Source organism: Poecilia formosa, unplaced genomic scaffold (genome assembly GCF_000485575.1).
Source record: "Poecilia formosa unplaced genomic scaffold, Poecilia_formosa-5.1.2 Scaffold800, whole genome shotgun sequence".
Taxonomy (NCBI): Eukaryota; Metazoa; Chordata; class Actinopteri; order Cyprinodontiformes; family Poeciliidae; genus Poecilia; species Poecilia formosa.
Genome location: NW_006800739.1, coordinates 81,908 through 104,105, shown reverse-complemented (window position 1 = coordinate 104,105; position 22,198 = coordinate 81,908). Strand labels below are relative to the sequence as shown.

The 22,198-nt window shown below is 37.2% G+C and overlaps 1 protein-coding gene across 11 annotated transcripts in view; it reads right to left on the bottom strand.

Annotated features, from left to right (window-relative positions):
• Window positions 1-874: 874 nt before the first annotated feature.
• The window catches only part of epb41a (erythrocyte membrane protein band 4.1a), a 101,901-nt gene continuing 80,577 nt past the window's right edge, over window positions 875-22,198 (bottom strand). For 2 of the 11 annotated variants that reach the window (XM_016666796.1, XM_016666799.1), the window contains 5 exons: window positions 20,960-21,004; window positions 19,973-20,035; window positions 19,802-19,849; window positions 11,208-11,378; window positions 875-1,240 (listed from right to left, as the gene is read on the bottom strand). In XM_016666796.1, the coding sequence (XP_016522282.1) occupies window positions 1,067-1,240; window positions 11,208-11,378; window positions 19,802-19,849; window positions 19,973-20,035; window positions 20,960-21,004 (501 nt within the window). In that variant the 3' untranslated portion in view covers window positions 875-1,066. The remainder of the gene's footprint in view (window positions 1,241-11,207; window positions 11,379-19,801; window positions 19,850-19,972; window positions 20,036-20,959; window positions 21,005-22,198) is intronic. The other 9 variants (XM_016666797.1, XM_016666801.1, XM_016666800.1 and 6 more) reach the window with 6 other exon arrangements.

Here is a 22,198-nt window from a genome sequence, read left to right as displayed (position 1 = left end):
CAGATGTATGAAGAAAAAAATAAACAGTTGGTAGTTCCATCTGACTACTGCAAGTAAATAAGTCAAATCCAATAGGCTTCTACTGACACCAGATTTTGCCTTTGCCAGCTGATGTATGCGAGTCATTTTTAAACAGAATACAAAATGTTAGGGGCCGCACAGTGGCACAGTTGCCTTGCAGCGAGAAGGTCCTGGGTCAAACCAGCCCCCAGGACCATAATTACCCGATTGATTGAACCTGGGCTGGGTTCAACTCCCGGCCCAGGGTTTTTGTGCATGGAGTTTGTGTATTATTATTATTTTTTTTTTTTTATACACCTGTAACGGTAATAGCAAAGACGGACTAAGCTAGGTTTATGGTTGACACACTGATCTCGGCACACATTTCCACAATTCACTCAAAATGGCCCGTTTGGAGGAGCAGCTTTGCCTGTACTGTATTATCGCCCCATGAAGGCTCATTATGGAGAATACTGTACCAACTTATGCGTCTACTATCAAAGCCTGACAAGCTGATAGTATCAATAATGAAATTAATATTAATGCCCTATTCTAAACCGTAAATGTACGGAAGCGCATTGCTATCACGCAGGGGGGGGAAATCGACCGCTATCACGTTATAACGTGATAGCGGTCGAATTTTTTTTTTCCTGCGTGATAGCAATGCGCTTCCGTATAAATGCTTAATTTTTTTAGTGCAAATGAATCTGAACACACAGTGGAGTATATAACATACAACTGCATAAAAATGTGTTAGTGTAAATAACATGCAGTGGGGTTTTATGCATATTTAATCATCATCTTGTTAGTGATCATCAGATTTTAAGGNACTTTTATGACATTACTGAATTTGACTTTATGGTTTAAGTACATGGGTGTCATATCCAACAGTCACAATTACACAGTGAGTGCAGTATGTTCTGAAACATTTTCAGAACAAAATCTTAAAATCTGTTCATCTGTAAGTACCAACACTGTAGTCCACAATTGTTCAGTATTTTGGTATAACTTTTAGAAACAACTTTACACTACATATAACAAGTAATCGATTCAAGATAAATACTTTCTAAAATGTCTGCTGTATCTGTGGAGTTTCCTTAATTTCTCTTACCTGTGCCGACTCATATGTGATGGTCTTTGTCTCAGTGTGAACTAAAGGAATGTCCTTGTAAGTCACAGTTCCTCTAAGAGAGTTGGTAACATCTGAGATGGTGACCGTTTGGGCCCTTAGAACTGGAGACTGAAGGAATGAGAAAAACACCAGAAAAAAAAACACCAGGGTTTAAACAAGGTTTAAAGAATCAAAAATTATTTAACATATGCATACATTGGTGTATATTATAAATAAGTAACAAGGACAATTATTGGTCCATAGCTTTAGCTAGTATGCTATCCATACTAACTAAATTATATTGAACAAGGCAGAACAGCTTTCTTTACTTTGGATAACCAGTTTGGTTTTAAATCAAACCATTTCACAGGTATGTGTATTTTCACTTTCAAAAAGATCTTAGATTTGTAATTTTTATGTGTTAAGGGTAAGTGTAACGTACCCTAACCATAACCCTAAAATTCAAATGTTAGATCTGAGTTTGGTTCAGTGTCACTGATGTAATCTCTGTTACACCTTTACAAAAATTAAGACTCTAAATAAAAACAAGTTTTAATGAGTGACTCCACTAAATAAAATTCCACATAAATATTGATTTATTGTAGTGGCTCTCAATACAAGGTCTGTGTTATTTAAATTATAACTTAAGTTGCTTTATTTTTAAACCTTTTTTGGTTTTCCCATGTCCCTGGACGGCTGAGAACCTGGTAGGTGAATATCTGGGAAGTATCACAACTTCAACTTAACACTCAAACCACCAGGGTTTTTATGGAAAAATCTCAGATTTTATTGGGTGGTTTTAAAGTCTCTACATTGAAGGCATGCTTTCTTTTTTTTATTGTCAACTGCTCTGCAATATGGCTATATCTGCTCTCGGCTTCCACAGAGCTGTCGGCTAGCAGTAATGCTCACCCCCTCCTGCCCGTTTCAAACTCTTCTTATTAACGTAAGAGTTAAAGGGCTAAAAATAATTGAGATATTTGCTTTTGTTAAAACAAAACAAAGCTAAGTCTATCAAAGCAATGTAGCCAGTTTTTCTAGTTTTGATTTAAGGCATAACAATGCAGTTTATCATGATTAAGCCTAAGTAATGAAATTAACAAACTGCTTTTTGTTAATGCATTATTTTCCTATTGAGCAGTGAAAGTAAATAAAATGTGTAATATATATTTATTTACTGAAGGGTTTGTGCTGCAGGGCCATAGCTAACAGTTCCTCACGTCAGCCTGTGCAGTTCAGCGCTGCTGTTGCTCCTCCTACACTTTGGACTGAACCATTGATCTAACAATGGTTCAGATGTTTTTTTCAACAACAGTGAGAAACTGGATCGCCACTTTTCGCTGGGCACTTCTCTCCTGAGCTTCCAAAAAGCATGTTTCACTGATAAAATTACTTCTTTTCTTAGTGCTCAAAAAGCAGAATTTCCTGACTCTGATCCCCCAGAGTACCCTCCAATTGTTTCTGAAGTCTGAGATTGGATGCCAGATATTATCTTTCTACCTGTCTTCTCCCAGAATGTGTCTGGCCCCACATCACTACAAAACAGGACAGTACCTGTCCGGATCACTAAAATAAAACTTACAAAAAACAGAAATACAAAATAAGACGTCCTGAAGTCAAATGCCTAAATGAACATCAATCACAGGATGATGTTCATCCTGTGATTGATGAACAGGATGAACATCAATCATAAAGTTGATGTTTATGACTGTCATAAAGTCAGTCATAAATACTGACTTTATGACAATACTGTCATAAAGTCAGTATTGTCATGACTTTATGACAATACTGAATCACCTGTACTAATTGAATCAGCACCTGAGAATTACAATTTTTTCAGTGAGAATATATTTAAGAATATCATAAAATGTAACAAAATGTTTTTGGGTCTTTTTTTAATCTCTTTTGAATATCTGAGTATTGAGGTAAAAGGCCATAAATGAACTTTGACATTTACTTTAAACAAATCTCCAACATATGCAGAACTGATTTTACTGATTTTAATGAACTTTTATCTCTCATATGCATTGATTATAATTGTTTCATATTTGTCAGTGACTTCAACATTCATATTGACAACCCCCAAGACAGAGGGGCAAAAAACTGTGTGATATTCTTGATAATTTTGGTCTAATTCAACATATTAACCAAGCAACCCACAATCGAGGACACACACTGGACCTGATTATCAGTAAGGGTGTGAATATTTCCAATGTCTCTGTAATTGATGTCGCTCTGTTGGATCATTTTGTTGTTATCTTTGAAAGCACAATCAGCATTGACTCACTAAGCCAAAAAACCAATATCACAAAACGTTCTTTCACAGACACCACAGCAGAAACATTTAATCAAATCTACTCTACCTCCCCGTCCTTAAGTTGTAATGAATTAGATGAGTTGTTAGATAATTTTCATTCTAAGATTTCAGATATAATTGATTTCATTGCCCCCATTAAAGGGAAGGTTGTGTCTTGTAGGAACAAGTCTCCATGGAAAAATGCACAAAGATTTAGATCTGCAAGACAACTTCGCCATAGGGCTGAACGTAAATGGTGTAAAACTCAGCTTCACGTTTATTATGAAATCTATAAAGAAAGACTACATAACTATCACTCAACACTAAAACATGCAAGAGAAATATTCTTTGCAGAAATCATAAACAAAAATATTAACGATGCTTGAGCTTTGTTAACATTTGCAATAGCTGACAGGCTCACAAACCCTCCTGTGATGTTACCACCTGAATTTCAATCTAATGCAACCTGCAACAAATTTGCCAGCTTTTTTGAAGAGAAAATGCACAAAATCAGAAGTTTGATCTGCACATCCACACTAAATCCCAGTACCAATGTTATACCCAAATGTAACAAATGCTGGAAAAATGACCCAATTTCAACTACTTAATTGTAAAACCCTAGAAGAAATTATAGATCAATTAAGCTCAAGTTCCTGCTGTCTGGATATTCTACCCACACATTTCATAAAGAAAGTCCTGCCAATTATTGCAAATGATCTGATCCAAATAGTAAACTCATCGCTCTCATCAGGTGCTCTCCCCTGAGCTTTATAAGTTATCAAACCACTAATAAAAAAGTTAAAGTGACGGAGGTGTAATTTGGAGTAAATTGTGGATTAATTTGAACAAGGAAGTGTGATGGATGAATGTGAAGAATTAGATGACTCAGATAATTGTAGTATGAATAGTAATTACTGTAAAAGTAGTGCTAAAACAGAAGACTGGCAAACGGTGAACCGAGGAAATAAGAAGAGGAAAGGAATTGAATCTGATGAAGAAAAGAAGCAAATAAAGGAAATGAAATTAAAGTGATTATTAGGTTCCAGAACCCAGGTCCTTTGAGTCCTTTAAAAATAAGTGAGGCAATACATAAAATAGTAGATGAGGTGAAAGGAGTTAAAATGTTAAGAGATGGTAATCTACTGGTGCTATGCAGAGATAGAGATCAGGTGCAGGGACTAATGATATGCAATACGTTATTGGGGAAAACAATCAAACCACAATTATGGCAGGATAGAGGAAAGGCAATGGGAGTAATATCTGGAGTATCAACTGATTTGATGGAGGAAGAGATTAAAGGTAATGTAAAAGGAGCTCGGGTGATTAAAGTGAAGCGCTTGTTTGTTACAAGAGAAGGAGTTAAAAATCCTAGTAAATCAGTTATGTTGGTCCTAGAAGAGGATAGATTACCTGAAAAAGTAATGATTGGATATGTCAGCTATGCAGTTAGACAATACATTCCTCCACCAACCAGATGTTATAAATGTCAAAGGTTTGGACATATTGCTGCTGTTTGCAGAGCTAAGGCCAGGTGTGCTAAGTGTGGAGGGGAGCATGAATATGGAAAATGTTCTGAAGGAATTAAATTAAAATGTTGTAATTGTGGAGGGGAACATAGTGCAGCATTTAAGGGATGTGAAGCTCATAAAAGATCAGTGCAGGTGCAAAATATATGCACAAAGGAAAAAATTACCTATGCAGATGCAGTTAAGAAGGTAAGTAATCAAAATATTAATGCTAAAAGCATGTCTGTGCCACAGACTCCATCTCAAACAACAGAGCAAATGCAGAGCAAGAGAACCTTAGGAAGTATCATGGATCATAATAGTGGAGAAGAAGAAATTTGTTGCATTTATTGTGGAAGTAATAAATTGTTCAGCACAGACAGAAAGTAGAACAGACCAAATTAAAATAATAATCAAAGCAGCAGAAAAATACCTTGAGATGGAAGACTTGTCATTTGAGTCAGTTAGTGCAGTTTTAACTACTGGGATAAATGAAAGTCAACAGTCCAGTAATGGTGAAATTTGATGGTTTTATCCATATTACAGTGGAATGCAAGGAGCTTAATTGCTAATGGCCAAGAGTTTAAATATTTTATTGAAAGTCAAAATGCTAAACCAAATATAGTTTGTGTTCAAGAAACCTGGTTAAAACCATCACTTGATTTTATTCTTAATGGATACATAGAATTGCGTACAGATAGAAATTCAAATGTAGGAGGAGGTATTGCTATAGTTGTTCAACATGGTATTAGTTATAAAGTTTTGAATATAAATGAAGAAGTAGAAGTTATAGGGGTTGAGGTATGGATCAGTAACTCAAAATTTAATATAATCAAATTTTATAACCCTTGTAAAAAATTAAGTAGAGAAAGACTTGATAGTATTTGTTTGAAGGAGAATGGAATAAATATTTTATGTGGAGATTTTAATGCTCATAATACCTTATGAGGAAGTAAAAAGATTGATGAAAATGGGAATATAATTGAGGAATTCATGGATGACTGACTATAAGTTAATTTGTCTAAATGATGGAAGAGGAAATAGATTTGATGTAGGACATGGAGCAGAATCTGCAATTGATCTTACTATAGTGTCAGATCAGTTAGCAGGAATTAGTCAATGGGAAGTAATTAATGATGACCCCCTTGTAAGTGATCATTATCCTATTCTGCTTAAATTGCATAATTTTAAGGTAGTAGTTGAAGAAAATTGGAATCCTAAATGGAGAATTAGGGGGGCTAATCGGACAATATATGTCCGATTAGCTTATGGAAATTATGCCAAATTTAAGTAATGATATTGAAGAGTTAAATTAAATTATTACAAATATAATATGTGAATCTGCAGAAAAGGCCATTGGCAAATCTAATGGATTAAGGGAAAAGAAAATGGTTCCTTGGTGGAATAATGAATGTGTTGCACAGGGGAAAATATGATTGTTTTATTTTCTTTTAATTTTTTTTTGTTGTGTTTTGCATGTTTGGATTGTTTTGGTTTTTTGTTTTCCCCTTTAACAACCCAAACGCACTGGGCTGACGGCAGCCGTTTAAGGAGGCGGAGCGCACTGATTGCGTTTTGTAATCAGTGCGCTCAGGTGTCAGCAGAGGCTGATTGAAGCCAGAATAAAAGGAGCCTGGATGGAAGGAGAAGGCAAAGACTGATCCTGTGATTGCCAGACGGATGCGCCGCCGAGCGAGGGGCGGACGGAATCTGCACGCCAGGCGCGGAGCGCCGAGAGGTGGGCCGACGGCTCAGTGCAGAGGATCGGGGCAGAAGGGAACCTGCCTCTGGGTCAGTCTGAAAAGGGGCGTGGCACGCCGAAGAGTGGAACAGTGCTGGAGCGTCGCAGAGTCAGCTGAGGATCGGCAAGTGAGCACATTGTAGACGGATCGCCTTCACCTGGAGCAGCGCGATAAGTGGAACCCAACTGATGGCCTCCGATCGGTGACTTTCTTTTAAGGACAATTACTGAACTTTGGATTTTATTAAGAAGAAAAGGACTGTTTTTATTGTCACTATTAAAAGTGACTTTCTTTGTAATAAAATATTTCAAATTTGATTGTTTTGCTGTTTGGGTTTTTGAGTTGTTTGCTCCCCCTTGTACCAAGAATGAAGTGTGGGGCCATATTGGTCACAAATGTAAAGAAGCTATTAAAGTTAGGAACAAAGCATTTAGAAGGTTAAAATTAAATAATTCATTTGATAATTTGATGGTATACAAAAAAGCACAGTCTAAAGTTAGGAGAATAGTTAAATAATCTAAAAAAGAATTATTGGAGGGGTTTTTGTAGTTCAATTGGAACAGAAGTTAAATTAAACGAGATCTGGGGAATGATTAGAAAGGAGGAATTGGAAGGGAATTTTACTTGCCTATAATTAAAGATAATCAGTGTGAACCTAAAACAAATAAGGAAGAAGCAGAGATGTTTGCTAGATCCTTTGTGAAAGTGCATAGTTCTCAAAGCTTATCAAATGAAGAATTATCATGGAGATTGAAAATGATTGAAGATAAAGAAATTTTAAATAGGAAAGAGATAGATGGGATGTGTTTTAGATAAAGATTTTACATTGTTTGAAATGAAGAGAGCTATAATTGGAGTTAAGAATACATCTCCAGGGAAAGATGGCGTATGCTATAAGATGATTGAACAGTTATCAGATGCTGCTAAAGGAGTAGTTTTAAAGGGAAATTCACCTTGCTCCCATACCATATTACATAAATAATATAGTATGGGAGCAAGGTGAATTGCCCTCCAGTTGGAAACATTCAGTCGTTGTACCAATAGTAAAGCCAGGTAAGGATAAGGTAGAGGTCAAAAGTTATAGGCCTATAGCTCTTGCATCTAATTTATGTAAATTGATGGAGCGAATGATAACTAAAAGATTAATGTATGAAATGGAAAAAAGAGGTCATTTATCTTCTTACCAGAGTGGCTTTAGAAGTGGATGGACAACTTTAGATCCAATGGTATGTTTAGAAAATGAAAGAAGAAGTAAATAAAGAAAATCTCTTAGATAAATTTTTTGACATTGAAAAAGCATATGACATGCTTTGGAAGGAGGGCTTATTAATTAAGATGGATAAAATGGGAATAAAAGGAAAAATGTTTAATTGGATTAAGGATTTTTTAAAGAGTAGAACGGCTAGAAGTAAGAGTTGGGGTAAATTGTTCAAATATTTATGCTATACAAAATGGAACTCCACAAGGTAGTGTATGTAGTCTGTTGCTTTTTAATAAAATAATTAATGATATTTTTGATAATATAGATTTTAGAATTAGAAAAGCATTATATGCAGATGATGGGGCATTATGGGTGAGAGAAGGCAATATTACTTTAAAAAATAGAATGCAATCAGCAATTAATAAGGTTGAAACATGGTCATATGAGTGGGGGTTTCATTTATCTGTTGAGACGACACAAGTAATATGTTTTTCAAAGAAAAGGGTTAATCCTACAGTAGATCTTAGGTTATATGGGCAAAATTTAAAGCAGGTAAATATTGTAAGGTATCTAGGTGTATGGTTTGATGAAAAACTTTAATTTAAGATACATATACAGAAGATTATTGATAAATGTAAAAAAAGGTATCAATATATTGAGATGTTTGTCAGGAAATGATTGGGGGGCGTCAAGTACATCTTTAAAGAGAATGTATGATGTTTTAATTCGCTCTGTGTTGGACTATGGATGTAAACAATACTGTTTACAAGTCAGCTGCAAATTCACTGTTATTAGATTTAGATAGAATCCAAGCTAAAGCACTCAGAATATGCTGTGGTGCTTTTAGAACGTCTCCAATTCCTGCTCTTCAGGTGATTACTGTAGAAATGCCACTGGACTTAAGGCGGATGAAAATGTCAGCAAATTATTGGTTAAATTTACAAGGGCATGAGGAAAATCACCGTACTAAAAAGGTATTCAGAGAATGTTGGGAATATGGTCATAACATAAGGAGTTTTGGATGGGATGGAAATATTTATGCAAATCATTTGGGGATAAATAATATAGCATGCTGTAAAACTGTAAGTAAATCTAAAATTGCTCCATGGATATTTGAAATGCCAATAGTAAATTTAGAAACCAAAAAATTAGAACAGTCATGTGGAGGTTTGTATCAAATTATTCAGCAGTATTTAGAAATAATGTATAAAAGTATGACACAGATATATACAGATGCATCTAAAGAGGAAAATGGTAAAACAGGAGTACCAGTATATATTACTAAACAAAAAGTTGTTATAAAAAGAAGAGCAACAGATAATTTATACATTTTTTCAGCAGAAATGTTGGCAATTATTTTGGCGTTGCAGTGGGTAGTGGAGATAAAACCCAGAAAGGTTATCTGTTCAGATTAAATGTCTTGCCTAACTAGTATTATCAGTGGAAAATCTGAAAGCCGTCAAGATCTTTTAGATGAAGTTAGTTATTTGGTATATAGTATAAAGCAACAAAATATAAATATTCAATTCACATGGGTTCCAGCACATAAAGGAATTGTAGGTAATGAAAAAGTAGATAAATTGGCTAAAGAAGGAGTTAAGGCAAGAGAAATTGAATATGATGTCCTACTAAGTAAAGCAAAAATAAAAGTAATTATTAAAGATAAAATAAATAATATATGGCAGGAGAGATGGAATTTATATAATTATATATAAAACACAGAAGGAGGTAATCATAAGAAACAATAGTAGTATAATGAATAGGAGAGAGGAAATATGGATTAACAGGTTGAGGATTGAGCATACTAGCTTGAATAGTGGCTGAAAAATAATAGGAAAACATCCATCAGGTGATTGTTCCAATTGTGGGGAAAAAGAAGTAGTAGAAAATGTGTTGATTCATTGTAGAAAATATATAAAAGAGAGGAAGGAACTGGAAAGGGTAATGGGGAGTTCAGTAACAATGGTTAATTTATTAAAGAAACATCAGTCACAGGATATAATTCTAGCACTTGTTAAATATTTGAAAGTTACAAAATTAGCTGAAAGGATTTAGTATGTGTGCGAATGTTTTATGATTTGAAGATATAAAGAAAATAGATTTCTGAATTACATCTCCATCCAGTTGATGGCGGTAATGCACAGCGTTTGCAAACTGCCAGAAAATGCAACAGAAGAAGAAGTAGGAAGACACGAACGATTGTGGCAGTTAGTATGCTGCTAAGAAAAGTTAGAAAATCAGGTTTTCAAAAGAAAGAGAGAGGGAGGGAGAGAAAGAAAAAGGCAAGAGTGTTAATTTATAACCCAGTTTTTCTCCAAGAGAGGTGGGTAGACTGTGTGAGATTATCAAACATCCTCCTTTTCACTAGCATTTAATTGAATTAATCAGCCAGCATAGCACAGAGCTGTGCAGATTCAAACTGTGAATGCTCAGTTTAGTTAGCATGGCTACCAATGATGGCAGATAAACAGTTTCTTGTAATGATAAGTTGTTTCTCCACCATTAACACATTTAGCAGTGAGTGAATGAGGCTAATTGACAGTGCAAAGAGTGTCCTACTGGTTCTGATTGGTTGTTTTGGTCAGAACGGTTCATTACTTTAACCAGTAATAGTAACTCAGGAAGGAGATGGAGGAGATTGATTGTTTTCACAGATTATCTGTCTCATAACAAACTGCTACAACATGGTGACAGCTTTAACAAATATGGAGAAAACATATTTTTTATTAAAGTTATGTACTGCAGCTTGAATAAAATGCAACTGCATAGCATTTTTAGAAGTCTGGATTGCTTTATGTGTAGTTGCACGTTGCTTTTGACTGTTGCTCATGGGGAGAGACATTTCAGTATCTAAAACTAATAGAAAAAATTAAACAACCTACTTGCATAGTGGATGTGGACTGTTGGATTTTAAATTCATGAGCAGTAAATATTGTGCTAATTATCAGTATTGAACCAAAGAAAGCAAGGCAGATGCAGGCCTTTAAAATTGTGATGCTTTTTATGGGTCAAATAGACTCAAAAAATTGTAACAGCAGCTGCGTGGGGGGCCCAATCAAATTTTTTGTCAGGGGGCCCAAGATTCCTGGCGGCGCCCCTGCAATTGGTATATGTTTGATGTCCTTTTGGAGGAGGGGTTCTCGTTGGTGGGGCAACTCCATGAATAAAGGTAAGGGTAATACTGAATTCCATACTCTTCTATGTGTGCTTCAGACACCCTTGTTAGTTTTTTTTTTCTTTTTTACAAAAAGACTTTTCTATTTTTACAAAATTAAACAACTTATGAACACCAACTGTGAATGGTGATTTTAGTTGATTTTACAAATATGCAGATAATTTCCTCAGGACTCACCGCTGGTTGCAGCTGGCCATTGACGCTCACTGAGCGGAGTGGCGAGTTGGTAGATAGGCGTTTGTCCCACTCACTGGGTCGAGGTTCTGGTACTGACTCCATAAAACTTCTCTTCAGCTCTCTGATACTAGTATGGTGGCGCATGATCTCAGTTTGGGTCTTATCAAGGTCCTTCAAGAATGAAAAAGTTACATTAATATAATGATAGAGCAAAAGGTAAAAAAAAAAAAAAAGATCACAGACAGGAATATAATGAGTTAAATGTTGGAAAAAATGAGCCAGAAAAAAATACTGAAAAACAGGAGCATTGTGAACTTACATTGCACAGTATGAGTGAAAGGACAGGTAAAATGGATAAGTGCGTAATGATTTTTTTGTAATCATAAATGTGTGTGAAAACAATGTCAAAGCCACACTATCAGTACAGTGAAAATTGTTTTTTAACAAGTTAAATTACTTTGTGCTTTTTCTAAGATATGTCCATAAACATATCATGCTTATTTCTTAAAAAAACCCATAAAGCTTCACAGTACCAGGTACATGAACATATTAAGATAAAATCATTTGGAAAAGAATCTGCCAACTACACCGAGAGAATCGTCAGACAAGAAACACAACAGACAGACCTATTTCAAATTTTCTGGTGTCATTTTTTTTTATTTATTGTACTTACAAAATACTGTGTTCTTACAAGATTCTATTTGACTATTCGCATTCCATTTTTTTATATCTATCTCTGGATGTGTTGGTTGACGCGACTCTGCAATCTTGAGTGGACATTGGGGGCCATTCCCCTGGACTGGCAGTCTGAGATGGTGGTCCCCTTATTTAAAAAAAGGGGCTGGGGGGACCACGGAGTGTGCTCCAACTACAGAGGGGTCACACTCTTAAGCCTCCCTGGCAAGGTGTACTCAGGGATCTGGGAGAGGAGGGTCTGTCAGATAGTCGAACCTTGGATTCAGGAAGAGCAGTGTGGTTCTGGTACTATTTGTGGAACACTGGACCAGCTCTACACCCTCACCAGGGTCCTGGAGGGTTTGTGGAGTTCGCCCAACCGTTCTACATGTGCTTTGTGGACTTGGGACTGTGTCCCTCGGGAAGTCCTGTGGGGGGTGCTCCAGTAGTTTGGGGTACCAGGCCCTTTGATATGGGCTGTTAGGTCCCTGTACGACCAGTGTCAGTCTGGTCTGCAGTAAAATGGGATCATTCCAGTAAGAGTTGGATTCCGCCAAGGCTGCAGAATCCAAAAGTAATTAACACCAATTCTGTTAATTACTTTTATGGACAGAATTTCTAGGTGCAGCCAAGGTGATGAGAGGATCCGTTTTGGTGTCCTTAGGATCACATCTCTGCTTTTTGTAGATGATGTGCACCTACTGGCTTTATCAGAGTGATTGTGATCAGTACGAGGCCCTGGTCTGTAGCCAGAAAAGGTGCCCTCTCCAGGTCGGGGAGGATGTAATGCCCCAAGTGGAGGACTTTAAGTATCTCGGGTTCTCGAATGAGGGAAAATTGGAGTGGGAGAATGACAGGTGGATTGGAGCGGGCGCTGTACCTGTCTGTCATGGTAAAGAGAGAGTCGAGTCAAAAAGCGAAGTTCTTGATTTACCGTTTGATCTACGTTCCTACCCTCATCTATTGTCATGAGCTTTGGGTCATGTCTGAAAGAACGAGGTCTCAGATACAAGCGGCCAAAAGGAGTTTTTTCTGTAGGGTATCTGGTACCCTTAGTGAAAGGGTGAGAAGCTCAGTCATCCGGGAGGGATTCAGAGTAGTCCTGAACGCTTCCTTGGTGAGGTGTTCCAGGCACTCCACCGCAAGGTGCCCGGAACACACTGGCCTGGGGACAAATGCCTTGGAGGAGCTGGCCCAAGTGGCTGGGGAGAGGGAAGTCTGGGCCTTCCTACTTAGTCTGCCACCTTTGCGACCCTACTCCAGATAACCGGAGAGAGGGAAGGAAAACAGGAGGGTGGGAGAGATGGATGGAACCCATGCAATTTAAAGCATCCATCCATGGATGGATGGAATTTAAAGCACTGTTTGCTCGAGCTTAATGCGCTTAGTCTTAAAATATTTACATGTTTGCTTCCTCATACAGTATGTGTCAGTGACAAAAAAGATCCACAAACAAAGCATGCCCAGGGCACTGCATATATCTGAAATCATAAGCTAAAGCCAAGTCTTTGCTGTCCATTCTGTGAGCTGATAGCGACAAGTTTTTTTTAGACTTTTTTTTGTTTTATGTTTTTTTTTTTACATTGCTGTACATTTAGATTGTAAGGTGGAGAGGAAAGGGCAAATCAAATCTATGTAAATTAAATGTCATTCTCTTTATTGTAAAGGCTGTGAAAATCTGAAATAACAGATTTTCACAACCTGGACCAGCTCTACACCCTCACCAGGGTCCTGGAGTGTTCGTGGGAGTTCACCCAACCGGTGAACTCCAACCGGTTGGGTGGGAGTTCTACCAGGAAATTTCCTGCTACCAGGAAATGGTGTCCTGCTACCAGGACAGCAGAAATGGCACAAAGACATCAGCTTGAAAAGTACAGATCAAATGAAAGAGAAGAAAAGCTGTCTGAAAAAAGTTACAAGCAACTACAGTATAGCACTGTAGATTATGGAACTGATCTTACATACATGACTGGGAAAGAGTCACCAATGTACAGTATACTATTACTATTTTAGCTGTTAAAAAGAGTAGATAAAATAATAAAGGAGCTTTTATTAGATGGTCAGTCACCACTACAATCACCACCTTTTTTATTATGTTAACACACCTCCCTTTCTCTCCCTATCAATTTCCTCACTATCAAATATGAAGGTCAGTAGTGGCATAAAATTGAATAAAATAAAGCTAAATTAAATTGCATAAAATTTTCAGGATTGTAGCTTCAAGACTGTGTCTACAGTGGACAGATCCTGTTAAAATTATCTATAAATATGGAATAAAGAAATTAATGTGCCAGGATTAGTTAGACAAACTATCTGTCTGTCTATCCTTGTCAACAGCATTAATGGAACATTATCACTATTATTAAGCCCGAGCAGCGAAGCGCTGCGACGGCCCATTGTAATCGTACCGTTTCTTTTTTTTTTTCTTTTCCCAAATGAATTGGCTTTTTGGGGGCTTTATCATATTCAAAACCTCACCAAACTTGGCGAACGCATACACCGTGTATGAAATTTCCCTATTTTAAGGTCGACGCAAAAATCGCAAAAGAAACGGCTCAAAATCACCACCTAGCAACTTTCAAAATACCCTCTGCTATCACCTTACTTTATCGTAGAGACATGAATTTGGTACACTTGTAGAGTTCCCCAAGACGCACAGAAAATACAATTAATGTCATAGTGCAAGTCAAACAGGAAGTCGGCCATTTTGGATTGAAGTTCCGATTATGACCCCATTTTGGCCTTTTACAGCCTTCGCATTTGACCGAATTCCTCCTAGGGATTTTGATAGATCAGCTTCAAACTTGGTCAGATTGTTCATAAGGCATGGCCGATTAAAAGTTATGAAAACGGTGAGTTTTTGTGCATTGCTGAAGGGGGGTTGCCTGGGGTTAAAGTTCACCTACTCGCCATGAAACACAAAACTTTTATATCTCCTGCACAAAAACTCATCATACACAATGGTGAAATGATGACATCACTTAAGCTACACCCCATAAGAACAGGAAGTGACATGTTTTACTGTGAATTGTCTCTATTTGACCCCTTTGAACTAATCAACATGAAACTGCATCCATAGAGAGAAGACATGTTGGGGTGAAGTGGATTCCAACCATGAACTGTTTTGGTGGACCAGGTGGGCGTGGCAAAGTGACCTGTAATGCTGTTGCCATACGTTTGGTTCAGCCAAACTGAACCAAACGCACGAGGATCGATCCTTATCCACCCCCCAATAGTAATCCATAACAGTCATTTGTGGGCGTGGCCTAATTTCTCAACAGCACCCCCTAGAAAATTTTAAATGCTCAGCCCCAAGCCATGCTTTAACCTAGAATTATGAAACTTGGTACATATGTGTATCTTATCAGGATGTACAAAAAAGTCTCTTGGAGTCATTGTCCAAACCCAACAGGAAGTCAGCCATTTTGGAATCAAAGCCATTTTGTCTTTTTTATAGACATCGTATCTGATCGAATTTGTCCTACAGTTTTTCAGATACAGACTTCAGAATCACTCTGCACACTCTTGAGGAATTGAAGGTTAAAAGTTATCAAAAGATTTATTGTACATCAAAGCATCAACGCAAATTTTGACTTTTCGCCATGAAACATCAAGGTGCAATAACTTCCACAGGTAAGATCACAGTTGTATCAGACTTCCACTTCCAACTAGTCATGATCACATTGTCACATTCAATTGATGACATCACCTTAGCCCTGTCCACTTCCGTCTGGAAGTCAGCTGTTTTTTCTACTGTATATCTTAATTTTACTCTATGATTCTTATGACTTTAATCCTGTGCAAACTGGCATAAAATGGCATGATGAACTCTGGCTGCTGGCTGCATGGTGTGGGTGTGGTCGAATGGCGAATCAAATCACTTGCCATAAGCATACGGTCGTCGCTAAATCACACATGCATCATCTGATTTGTACCAAACTTGATATGTATGACCTTTGTTCACCTCTAAGGAGCCCAATAGCATTAAATTGTCATTTGACTCCACTGCGCCCCCTAGATTAATCCATCAGCTACATCTCCTCTCTCCAACATAGGCCAATCTGCACCAGATTTTGGGTGCATTATTGGGGAGCACTGCCGAATGCATCGATGCATATTGCCTGGCGGATTGGTGCAGGAACTGTGCCAGAGCGTCTGCGGTGTCGAGCGGGCGGCGGTGTCAGAACCCCCGCGGTCGCCAATAGGCCGGAGTGGCGCTGAGCTGCAAGGGCCATTTAAGGTGTCTTGTAGCTTTAATTTACTCTTCCATCTAATGTCCAAGTTTACTGTTTTATTAGTTTCCTTTATTATTGGGTGATTTATTTTTTCTTATTTTATATTCTGTTAGTCAATAAGTTTTCTGTAATTTCACCTTTTTAATATGCTGATTTATTTTATCCACTAATATTTTCTTATTACATTTTCACTTATCCTGTTTTAACTTTGTTTATTTACAGATTTGTTTTTGTTTCTCGCACTCTTTGTAAGAGGTAAAGTACAAAAGTGCGTTAAACAGACAGAAGCGAAGACTCGGTGTGGGTGGCTTGGAGGGGTTATGGAATGTTACAGGAAAAATAAACTATTGTCAGACTTAAAAAAGTGACAATAAAAAATTTCTTATATAAATACAGATTATGAAAAAATGAAAAAGGAGGCTAAATACAAAATAATACAATTGGAAATGAACTGAAAAATTAAATAGTGAAAATGTTCCCTCATACAGTTGAAAATCAGATTTGTCTTCCACAGTATAATGAAATAAGTTTGGAAAGTTCTCAGATAAAAAATGTCCTAATATAATTGCTAATAATGTTACTAATATTAATTTTGTGCCTGTTCTAAAAAAAATTGTGATCTTTCCATCTAGAAATAGGAGATATAGTTTTATATGATCTTCTTCAGACATCCTCTCACAGCTCATTAAAAGTCATTGTCTGACAGGCAGCATAAGATGAGTCCATCGTATAGAAACCCTTTTCAAAAACACAGATTATTCTTGAACTTGTTAAAACAAGATAGAAAGTTTCACGTTACAGTTAAGCAAACAACTCTTCCCTTGTGGCATTGATGAATAAAATGAAATGATGGTTTCTTATGCGTTGTTTTATGATGGTTTGAATGTCTAACAGTACTGCCCAACCTCTGCACACAAAAATATAGTTTTCATAATCTTCAACATTGTCCTTCAGTCTCAGAGAAGCTTTCGTATGTGAACCGTGGAGGATGTATTAACAGATGTTTAAGGGTCCTATGGATGGATGATACCCACATGTATTTCATGCCTCATATGATTTTATATGGCAGGTTTCTTTCAGCATTCTAATGCTGAAAGAAAGACTAGCTAACACCATGTGAAAGCCAAATCCCACGACCTGACAAATTCTGAAAAATTCCAGTTAAGTAGGCGTACTCGCCTACTTAACAAATATACACACAGATACAAGTATTACTGGTGCAGATAAACACTGTTTTCAGAATTTGTCAGGTCTAAATTTTCGCCTACTGGCGGAGACAAGTGTGGGGATGAGTGGTGGTGTTAAGCAGACCTGTAGTCAGGATTAAAAAAAAGTGCTTTCACCAAGCTATAAATTTTGTAGCTTTATTTAGTGATGTTCCAGTCTTCTCTAGTGATTTTTTTAAAACAAAAAAAACAATGAGTAGAAAATCTAGAAACGTTTTTTTCTGTTACTGAAGACCTTTTATAGCGACAACACTCTGGAACTTTGCAGCAGCTCCACTCTGTCCTGAGTGAGCAATGAGTGCTCCTGTGAGACTCCACCCCACTTTCAAAGCCCTGCAGTTGATCTGACACAGTCATCCATCCATCCTGCATCTATGTGTGGCCAGAGAAGGGGGCAACAATAACAGAATCCTACTCCATATCAACAGTGCAAGTAAATCACACATTTCTAAAGCTGAGTCACGCCACTGATCAATACTTGCTGCAGCCACACTCACTATTCTAAGTCCGGAGTCGCTATCGGGTGGGTCTGTATGTCTGAATAGATGGTTATGCAATCCTGACTGACATGAACTCATACCATTTTAAGTAATAAGAAGAATTCAACCGCTTAGGCAGCGCTCGACCTAAGGACGCCAGGACTGAGACTGTTTTAAGCAAAATAATGCAGAACTACACAGATTTTCAAGAAAATGTCAAAATTCACATAGAAAGATACAGACCCTTTCCAAAAACATTAGAATATCATGGGAACGTTGTTGAATTCCAATAATTCCATTCAAAAAGTTTTAAAACTGTCAGATTTAGGGCTGTATGAGGGAACATTTTTAAACAATTTCAAGTATTTGTTTGTTTGTTGTTACATAATTTGGGCTTCCTGCCCATAAAACCCACAAAAACAGAAATTCAAAAAATTTGAATACTCTGAAGAAGTCAGCCCAAATTTTGCAGGGCATGAGTGTTGTAATATGAGTGTGACACACTAATAATCTACTAAACTCAAAGCACCACGAGGTGTCATTAAATTGCTTCAGTTTGGTTCAATTGTCTCAGATTGGTTGAATGTGGGGAAGACTTGATAGAATGGGTAAACCACAAAAGTTCACGGCTAAGGAGGCTGGCTGTTCGCACAATGCTGTCTTTAGGCCTATCAACTGAAAGTCTAGTGGAAGGGCAAAATGTGGCAGGAGAAGATGCATCAGCAAAAGAAATGACCGTGGACTCCTATGGATTATCAAACCAAGAAGATTCAAGAATCTTACAGAGATCCAGAAAGAGTGGAAGGAGGTGGGAGTCACAGCTTCAAAAACCACCACAATCAGACGCATCCAGGAGATGAGCTATAACTGTCGGGTTCCTCGGGTCAAGCCACTTCTGAACCTGAGCCAATGTAGGAAGCGAGTGGTCCAAGGTCCTCTTTTCTGATGCAAGTAAAGTGTGCCTTCCATTCAGTAATCAAGGTCCAAGGGGCTGGAGGAGGACGAGTGAGGAACTGAACCCACACTGCTTGAGGTCCAGTGTAAAATATCCACAGTCAGTCATGATTTGGGACGCAATGTCGGGTACACATTTTGGTAAACTCAGCTTTCTTAAATCCAAGGTCACTGCAACAGTCTACAGAATGTTTTAGAGGACTTCATGATTCTTTCTGCTGAGGATCTGTATGGAGATGCAGATTTCTTCTTCCAGCAGGACCTGTTCCCTGTCCATGCCAAAACCTAGTTTGGTCACAACTTGACTGCCCAGTCAACTCGCTGGATCTACTCCCCTTTGAGAATCTATGGGGAATTCTCAAGAGGAAAATGAGGGGCACCAGATCCAAAAACAACCAAGAGCTGACAGCAAGCATCAAGGAAATCTAGGCTTCCATAACTGTGGCAATGCCACAGGCTGATTGCCTCAATGCCACATCACATCGAGGCAGTGATTAAGGCAAAGGGATTCCCAACAAAGTACTGAAGACTGACATGTCATTTTTAAACAGTATATTTAAAAACAATATTTTAATTTTAATTAATTTATTTTTTTCTGCAAAAACTGAGAAGTTGTTTAAGCTGATTTTTTCAGAGTATTCAGTTTTTTTTTAAATTTTTGTGGGTTTTATTAACTGGAAGCCCAAATTATGTAACAATAAACAAACAAATATTTGACATCACTTAAACTGTGGGCCCTGAACCTATAACATATGAAAGTCTAACATTCTGAATAGAATTATGGGAATTGAAGAACTTTTCCATGACATTAACATTTTTGGAAAGGGTCTGTAAAGATAGAATCTTAAGTAACCTATTTTGACAATTTATCTGCAAAAAAAGTTAATTTGGGAATTAGTTACACACTTTAAGGACAAACTGGGCTGCAGAGTTTGTTGTTAAAATGACAATGTTTCCCAGCCATATATTTCAGAAAGTGAATAGCTTAAATGACAAACATAAACAACTGATGAGAAGCTACTTGCATGACAATCAGACAGGAAAATGGTGCATGCAAACCATTTCGGGTTGAGCTACAGAGAGAGAGAGAAAAAAGAAACAAACAAACAGATCAAGCAAATGGAAATCAACATTACATTTATGCACACATAACTGTTACAGAAACTACCAAAACTGGTAACACTGAAAATACAAACCTCCAACATTAAATTGCTATGTCTGATATAAATAGTTTCTCCCTCAAGTCTCTTGGGTCTCTTCTGTGAAAAATGAGGGAAAGGAATAAAACTGGTTGTAAGCAAGTTAGAATTAATGTCTATGTTTCAATCTTCAAATAACAGCAATGGCTATGGTAGCGAGATAAACCATTGGTGCGCAGAAACATAGAATGCAGCATGCAATTCCCGATTTGTCAGCTCAGCTAATAAAAGATGACGAACCTATACAAACTGGGTGGGTATGTGTTGAGGTCACGCAGATACATGAAAAAACAAGAATTGTAAGTCACATGCTATGCATGCATAAGATGCTGCTGCATAGGACGTTGCATGTGTCTGTTTTCTGGATTTGCAAAATTTCAACAAGCTCATGTTATATTGTGCCAAGACAGTTAACAAATTATACTGTTTCAGGATGATAAAAAAACAACTGAATTATACAAGAAATTTCCAAAATGTCATCATTAATGAATTCTAGGTTTTCATTCACAGTACTGTATAAATTAAATGGCTGTTTTTTTCTTGGGGTTGGAAAAAAACTATTACTGAAAATATTTCCCTATTACAAAAATAGGGAAAATTGTAGACTTAATTTTAATAATAAATATTTTAAAACCTCAATTCATCATTTAATATCTACACTCCTGCCTGACGCTTATGTTAACATTGCAGGGTGTCGCAGGGTGTGGTTACATGTACTTCACGAGAATGTTATGCTCGACTGTTGTAATGTAATGGCAAATTATACTGCTATTACTAATATTATCGTCATTATTATAAATCGTAGTAATAGTATTAGGTTGCTAAATTTCTAATTAACCAGAAAAATGTATTTATGTCTTCTTAATGAAATGCACAAGCTTTCACAAAATAGGCATCCACAAATCACAATATTCAAGAAAATATAGCATCATTTGACTGTGCAATGGAAATGAAAATGTAAGTCGGCAAAAAAATGTTGCTAACCTTCCTTACTCGAACCATTTCCATCTTTTTATCCTGAACAGAGAGCTGTTTCCCCATCAGAAAAAGAAATTTTTTTGTAACTCTCTGTAAGCCTCTTTTGTAACTCAAATATAAAACAGCAAAAAATGACATGCATTTAAGGAGATCCAGATTCTTGTAACAATGCTGCTTTACATAGCTTGCTAGGTTCTAAAATTAAGGAAAATTATTCTGGGTGCACCGATTGCAGTTTTCTGGCCATTTCCCGATCACTAGTTTTAAAAAACACTGACCTTCCGATTGCATTTGGGTCTGAAATGTTGCTAAATACATCAAGAAAGTCGCTGAGCTGGCAACAGTGGGGTGACTATTGTCAATTGTCAGCATGCAGACATGACCTGGTGGGCAGGTCTGTCAGTCAAATCTCTCTCATGGCAGAACAAAAGAGGACGGTCGTTGATTTTTAGATCCTCCTCAAAGTAAATAAAATTGGTTGATATGAATATTGATCACCGATCTCCCAAAATTAAGGAAATTGGGGCTGATTTATTGGCTGGCTGATTTTTTGTTGCACCCCTAAATTATACTTATTTATTTCCTCTCGAGTGATGTTAGGTTTGTAACTTTATTAAAAATGTGTCTTGCATGTTTCTTAAAACTTTCATCGTTGTAAGGACTCTGGACATCCTTACATGTCCAATGACATACAAGGATGTCCATGTCACTGTTTGCATCCTTATTTTTTCACAGATAATCTTGTAGTAGAACAAGAAGGAGAAAGATCCTATTCTTTCTCCTTATTTTCCTACTACCATCACTTCAGGTCCTCGACCTGATTGACAGCGTTAAACCCTCTTCCTGCCTCTGATTGCTTGGTTCTGACCAAACAGGGATTTTCTGCAGGTAGCAGTAGGACCACAGGGAGAAGGCAGAGAAGCTTGATTTTTCTCACAGATTATCTGTCTCATATTGCACTGTCAGGACAAAGTAAAGGTTTTTTACCTGAGTGGCCAATCAGTCAATGTTATTCATTTTCTAACATATCGATATGAGTCCCAAAAGTAAAATTGGGCCAGTATTACCAAGTGATGTTTTTTCAGCTTTTTCCCATTTCCAAATGAGTTTTTCAGGATAGGAGGGGATTGACAATGTTGTATTTGTTTGAGCATATGGCAATAGTACAGTGTTTAACTGAATGCCATGTTTCTGGCCCGTCTGCCTGCTTTGTTTTTCTCCTCAGCACTCGCCTCTCCCATCAAG